Below are 7937 nucleotides of genomic sequence, written 5' to 3'. Positions count from 1 at the left end.
TTTTAGAAATGGTGGTCCTTAATACAGCTTCTAATTTGATTTTGAATACATTATTGTGAGTAAATAAGATCAGAAATTAGAGCAATGTTTTTTTGAAAAATTTTTCATCATTTTTTCGGGAAACTATTTTGTTAATATTTTTAAAAATCAATTATTATTATCTTTCGAACATTTTTTATTAAAGAATTTTCTATCAATCATACTATAGTTACTTTAGTTATTCTTTGTGAAAGTAGAGAAGTACACATTTTTTTAATAACAACGCACAAACTAGTTATGGCTTATGAGTACTAATGACCTCGTTTTACAGGCGGATTGCTCGGAAGTGTGGTATAATAAACTCCATCCATTTCACATCAAAAATTGTCATAAACTCTTGAAAACGAGTTTATATTAAAGTTAAAATATTGTAAATAAAATAAAAATTAATATAAAATAATATAAGTTGTTTTTCTCAATTTTTATTTATAACAATAATTGAATTGACTAATTAGCCTAATACAACATTACCATTACAACATATAACATTAGGTCTTATAATAATAAATACATAAAATACCATATAAAAAATTTTCTACAATATACAATTTTTGTGGAACGTTTTCTCCATATGAAGTTTTAAGTCAATTTTTTTGCTTGGATATTAGTACTAAGCTAAAGATAAAAATTTCCTTACCCAAATATAGTCACAGAATTCAGAGCCTGTCAGTTTTAATCAGATGCATTTTTATGAGCAATTAAGAATAGTAAACAGTTCCAATGCTAAGATTGTAAATTTGGTAATATCCGAAATGAATTTGGTGTTATCAGTTCAAAAAATTCAAGTGTTTAAAAATTGATTTTTTTAATTAAATATTTACAGTTTTTTTCCTATTCTATTTAAAATAGAACATTAACTTCTATTTGGCATGGACATCAATTTTTTATTTATAATTATACTATAGTATTAATGTGATAATTTAGATATTTCTACGTTTTTACTTTCATATAATTATTTAATTTCAGTGAATGTGAACCAATATGCTTATCTAACTTAGGTGATTAGGTGACATTCTATATTCTACATTCTATATTCTATATGTAAAAGTGAACACATTTCTGGTGCCAACTTAAAGATACGCCCATACTTGTTTCTGGTCTAAATTAGTTTACAGCTTCCAATATTGATTAAGAAAGTCAGAAAAGAATTTTTAATCTGTTCTTGCATTATTGGTTAATTTTGGTGAAATAGAAAACTCTTTCATTTTTAAAATTATTTTCTACTTGATAACATTTTTTTAATAAGTACCAGAAATTAATTTTTTATATATATATTGTTAAGCAACTAAAATTAAACCAATAATTTAAAAAAATATTTATACGTAAAAAATAAGTAAAAAGTTTTTTTACACTGAATAACTCCATATGAAGGGTATTAAACCTTTGACAAAACTATATATATATAACTTTTTGATTACTTTCTTAATGATAATTGTACTTGTTTTTTTTAAAGTATAGCAATAAAAAGGAACTGATGCATCTCATCAAAATTGAGAGTCAATCATTGAAGCGTTCTATAAGAAAAAGTTTGATGGAGCTTAACAGAAGAACCTTTAGGATGCAGAATATCGAAGGAATAGGTAACAAATATTAATCTCCTTCTTACATTTTACCAGTAGAATGAAGAGCAATTTTAGGAAGATATTATTTAAGTAAGTAGTTAGTAAAATCATAAATGGCTTTTTGGTCAAAAAAAGGAACGTGTACTATTACGGTCGACTGGGTCAAATTGTGAACGCGAAGTTAAATAAATTGCGAAAAATCTGTTGATAAACAATCAATTTGGTCTTAATACTAAGTTGATTATACCTGAATAACTTGTTTTGTTAAGTAGAACATGTCTGAATGTAAAATTCCGGAAGACTTGGCTTCAATGAGGGATGAAGTTGTGTTTTAGATAGCATACAACGCTGAGGTATTTAAAGCTATATTTAAATACCTTCTGTTATCATCTTTCTAATATTTGACATAATCTTTCATTGTATAATAAATCACTATATATTTACTGTTAATATTATAACTCTTTAAATTACTAATACTATTGTAACTAATTGTAATTAAATTTTTACTATTTATTTGTTAAATCCATTAAAACATTGCAACGACGAATCAAATTTGTTAAGTACAATACTTGGGATTTGTAGTTTAAAAATTATATATGGATTATTAAAATCAAAGTATATTACGTGATATGCGACTTATATGCATTATACAAAAAATTATTACATTATACAAATTTTTGTTATATTATATTCCTTGTTTTATCTGAATAATAGCTTCATTATTTATTTCACTATAATAAATATTTAGTTGTTATTTTAATTTTTTCTATTTGATTTTATATCAATTGTCAATCAATTGTTAGTATAAAAATTTATTTACTTAATAACAATTTTCCCAAGCTTATCATTAACAATTTGAACAATAAAAAAAAAAATTAAGTTTATTAAGCAAATAAATCTAATAAACTGGATTCGGTGATATGACGTTAATAAGTGCATTCAATAACATTCACTCTTAACGGACACTTGAACTTCGTACCTTAGCACTTTCGAACTTCAACGCTACAAACTCAATTACGAATTTAGGAGGTGTGTTCGCCACTAACGATTTTACGTAAATAATTACACATTATTTTTTTTATATTTTCACGGTAATAAATTTTTTAATATTCAATCATCTTATTTTTAATCAGTTTTAAATATGACGACATTTCCTTATACTAAGTAGACTAGCTGATATTTTGTTTTTTTTTTTGTAAAAAGTGCTGAATAAGTGCATATATTTTACATATATTTGTATATTTGCATATGTTAACTCACATATATATATATTCTAAGAAGAAATCAGATAATATAAAAATATTCTTATGCAATCGATTTTGTTAGTAGCGCAAAAAAATGTGAAATTGTTTATTATTAAGAAAATTTTCCCGCGCAATTATTTTCAAAGTACCTTTCGTAAAGGCCAAGGTCAATGCACGTTACACACACTACATAACTTAACTACTAAACGATGCTACGAATTTCTCACATATTCAACGCAACCCTCCTTCATACGAGTGTGTTGTACCTGTATATCTCGTAAGCGTACATACATATAACTGCATTTATGTATATGTTATATGCATTTACTGCTCAAAGCCAACTTACTTCGTGTTATAAAGAATGAATGGCAAAGTCAATTGGGTCAAGGCCGTTTTGAGGCTATAAAAAACTGTTTGAATCACAAAGTAAATGCAAAAAAAGAAAAACGTAAAAAACCAACTTTCGTTGAAGCTGTAATGTTTGTATTTGCCAAATAAAAGATTAAATAAAATGAGAAATAAAAATTAAAATTATTAAATAAAATGTTAAAAAAAAAATCTTTAAATCAAAACAAATTTTAAATATTAATAAAAAAGTAATTTATCTCTAAAATTTTTGTAACAAAAGGTAAACAAATGCTAAACAAAAATGTTATTTTTTTTTTATATTCAAAATGACATTGTGTTCACTCACCATGATGAAAATTTGCAGAGATTTCTTCAATTTACGCGAAAATCAAACAAAATGTATTCTAATAAAATTTGATTTCCTTGTTGAGTACTTTCAAAAATATTATATTCCGTTAATTGTCTGAAATATTTCTTATTCACACAATTTCCATAAACACTACCAACGTGAGGTTGCGACTACGACTGAAGTAAAGCACCGAATTTTTAGATTTTTTCACCAACTTGCCAAACTCAGAAAGCTTTTGCGCAATTTTTCCCACATTCAGCAGCTGTGGCGGAGCTTTAATGTGTCTCGATAATATATATTATATATTTGACTAGAATGTAATTATATTTATTAAAAATATTATATTATTTTTTGCGTTGAAAAAAAATTATTTTTGGAAATAAAAATTAAAGCAAAGTAGACTTTGTTGAAATGTATAAATATTGTAGAAACATTTCAAAATTTGCACTGAAATAAGCGAGCAGCCAAAAAGCTTTTTCGTTTGTTTTGATTTCGACAAAAATACTGGTTTTTTTACTCGAATTTGTTAAGAAGTAAAAACAAAATAATTGAAAACAAAATATAAATCAAAATTAAGCAAATAAAATAAAATTAATATTAAAAATAAATTGACAAACGTTTTTTTGCATATATTATATTACTATTAGCTTTTTTTAATTTTTTCCAGTTATTAAAAATATTATATTTAATAAACAATCACGAAGAAGAAGACCTATTAACTTTAAAACGTTGTTGATATATCTACATAAATCTAATAAAATATATCAAAAAATTATATAACATTTCAATTATAATGCACTTTCAAATTGTTCATCTCAGACCTTCTTAATCTGATTTTGTTGAATTAATAAAAATAATAAATAAATTCAATAAAAAATTTTTGTTTTCCAGATGAAAACATTGTTTATTAATATACTAAGTGTTTTAGTACACGTAATGTATGCTAATTATATTTGATAATTATAAATGTAAACATAGTATTATATTATTATTCATATGTATTTATTATATTTTCTCACGTAGTCAAAAAGCTTAAAATTTGTTTGGCACTTGTAGTTAACTTAAAATTGATTTTGGAAATCTAACTTTTCCCTAACTTATCTAGGAAGAAATCTATAGCTTTAACCTGGAATCTGTACATATAAAAAAACACAAAGTGCTTACTTAAATGGGGTTAAAATAAGGCGCAGACAATTGTCTCATGGGACCAAAATAATTTCACTGACTTTTGGAGAATTCAAAAGGGCATAAGCCGAGTAAACAATTTAATCAACTCTAAAGTAGTAATAGTGAAAATTTTTTTAAGCAGCAGACAAGACACAAAAAGTTATACTGAACTAATGATAGATCGTTGTAAACTTAAATACAATTTAAAAAATAAGTAGCGATGACGACGATTCTGGTAGATTTAGCCATGAGGAATAGAACATAACAAGACAGTTAAATGCCACAATTTTAATTTTGATATTAAATTCTTAGTCTTAGACAATATTAAACCCACAACAGTTTTAAAAATTTTTAATTGTCCAAAATTGAGGTGATTTGTGAACTCTAATTTAATGATGGTGTTCCTAACAGCCAGTATATTAGCTTCCTCCACCGGTTGTATTTTATATGATCGGCACTGAGAAAACCCAGCAATCTACATCATTTAAATTGTAGTTTTTATTTAAAAACTATTTTATTTATTTTAATTTAACAATCTGCAGCTGCTGAGCGTTAGAAATTTTAGTTGCATCTACATCAGTTTTTTGCAAATTTCAGTTCGTGGTACTCAGTTTTTGCAATATTGACTGCCAACATCCTTTGATTCTGATGACTTTTATGAATTACTTTTATTTTATCATAATTGAATTTGATCTTCCAATATTTATCAAATATACCCCTTTGTAAGTAAGATCACCTACACAAAGAATAAAACAGCAGCGTACAAAGATTACACATTAGACTTTATTGTTGGAATGTCAGTTGTATATATTAGATAAAGCATTGAAGAAAGCGGAAAATAACACAAGATCTGCCATTCATCTTTTTTTAATGGGATGATAATTCTAAATTTTTATTCGGAAATTTCGATTTATCAAAAAGTTTCCAAGTATCCTTATGAGTTGGGGGGTGGAAAACGTTGAGTTCGCTTTTTAATTATCAGTATCACTTACAAAACTTTATAAAATGCTTTCTTAATACGAAGTAATTTTAGACCTTTTGACTTTCTTTGATGTACAAATGAGTGTAACGCTTTAATTACTTTAATAAATTGCCGGACAGTGTAATGATTTGCTCTAAAATTCAATTGTTCATCTCAGAAAACTCTTACCCTAATAGTGACTTCGTTTAATTTAGCAAGCATTATACATATAGTAATTTTCTCTATGACTGGTAGCATACTGATGTTATAAAGAAACCAAAATGTAGGTATTTTGTATTTTGGCTATATTTTTAGTAAAATATATAATTCACTCAAAATAGCTCATTCTATTCAACTAAAACAGTTTAATATATTCAGAGAGCAGTTATTATTATTTTGATATTTAAAACTATTATTAATAAATAAATAAATACATTGAATGCACCAGTTTCATACATAAATATTAATCTAAAAATTGTTTAAATTATAAATATAAGAGATTATATGGATATATATGGATGCAGCCACATAAATATTGAATTATTGAATGAGTATTACAGTAGTTAATTAGATTAAAAATACTGGTTTTCTAATAAATAGTTGTTTCTTTTTTAATCTCAACTGCATTCTGAATGGTAAGATTAGTTACTCGCAATTAGTTTTTTTATATAAATACATATACATAAATAAATTTAAAAACAAGTGAACACATTTTAAAATTCTGAAGACTTAATAGAGATTTTTCTAGAAAAAAAATCTGTTTGCACAATTTTGGTTGAATACTGTTATGAATTTTCTTTCTAAAGTAGTTCTCCGCGCATCAATCTGAAAATAATTAAAAATAAGTTATTTAAGATTAAATATTAATAAATGCTCTTTACCTTTCAATTTTTTCCATGCAAGCATTTTCATAATCATGTACCCAATATATTTTATTTAAATTACATATTTCTTGTACATTATTCAGTGAAGTTACAGGTTTTTGATACCATTTATCTATTATAGGAATAATTTTACATTTCGCTTGATTTGCAGCTATGAGTTCCTATAAATAAAGGCTGTATGTAAAGTAATTCTTTTGTGTAAATATTAAGTATTTTACCTCCTGAATTCTTTTAGTATTAGTTTCTTGTTCATTCTCTATCGTTGAGATGATTAAAACGAAATACTTTGACTTACTAATACTTTTAATTGTTTCTACAGGGGATATAGTCACGTCGTCATTACTTATAATGGTAGAGAATCCACGCAAATATAGTTGCATCTAAAATACAAAAACTATAGAATTTATGTCCAAATAACAAACAAATTTATTTATTTAACTAACTTTAACAAATTTAGCTAACGTTAAGTCAGTGAATTTTGTATAACTAACAAAAACATCATTAGTTTTCTCCATTAATTTATTTAAATCATTCGCCTCTGCCAAACATTCATTCGGTATTCTTGTTGAATTGTCGATTTTATCCTGCAAAACATAATTAACATTTAATTTGCTTTTAATCATATATATTATTCTTAAGAATTACTTGTATTTTTAGGATTACTAAATTAGCTTCCACATTACCAAATTGTACCGACGATGTAGTGTCTATAACTGTTTTACATAACGGATTTAATTTTTGTCCATTAAGAAATGTACCATTTGTGCTTTGTAGATCAATGAGAGTAACGCTTTCAATGTTTACTTCAATTAATGCATGCTTTATATCTAAAGACTAAAATTGACTCATAAGTAATTCTAATGAATTAATTTGAAATTATTACTCACCTCGTCATGTATTGTTATACATTGTTGAGACTTTTTTTCATTACTTTTACCAATCAAATAAACAGAACCAGGCTCCAATTTATAATTAGATAATTTATTTATTTCCAATAAAGTATACTAAAAATATTTGTTTATTATTATTTAAAACGTAAAACACAAACCTAGGCAATTATACCTGTTGCTCCATTGTTAATTTAAGGCCAGCAATTTAAATTACGAAGTGCTTTTGACGTTTAATCAGCTTTTTGTCAAAGAATGAAAAATTTAAACAGGGTCGTTATAAAAATTATGTTGTGATGTATTTTAATATATTTATAACAGAGTTTATTATTGTATGATACCAGAAATTTTTTATTAATAATAGGGGTGTTTAGGATGTCTGTGCATCGTTGAATGTGCATCATTGTAAATTCGAATATATTTTGTTCATATTAGTCTTAAAAATATTTAGGACAGCTGATTTTTGTTTTCGTATTTATTTACTTGTAAAATATAA

General features: G+C 25.2%; 1 protein-coding gene across 1 annotated transcript; it reads right to left on the bottom strand.

Moving 5' to 3' along the window:
• Window positions 1-6243: 6243 nt before the first annotated feature.
• On the bottom strand, window positions 6244-7687 carry LOC119669735 (NAD(+) hydrolase sarm1-like). The gene is made up of 7 exons (XM_038079748.1): window positions 7617-7687; window positions 7442-7558; window positions 7200-7388; window positions 6998-7138; window positions 6773-6934; window positions 6552-6715; window positions 6244-6495 (listed from the first exon to the last, which is right to left on the bottom strand). The coding sequence occupies exons 1-7, from the start codon at window positions 7626-7628 to the stop codon at window positions 6471-6473; spliced, it is 810 nt and encodes a 269-aa protein (XP_037935676.1). The 5' UTR covers window positions 7629-7687; the 3' UTR covers window positions 6244-6470.
• Window positions 7688-7937: the final 250 nt, after the last annotated feature.

This window comes from Teleopsis dalmanni, chromosome 1, assembly GCF_002237135.1.
Source record: "Teleopsis dalmanni isolate 2A chromosome 1, ASM223713v2, whole genome shotgun sequence".
In the NCBI taxonomy this organism is placed as follows: Eukaryota; Metazoa; Arthropoda; class Insecta; order Diptera; family Diopsidae; genus Teleopsis; species Teleopsis dalmanni.
Note: the sequence above shows the minus strand (reverse complement) of the source record. Positions and strands in the feature narration are given on the sequence as shown.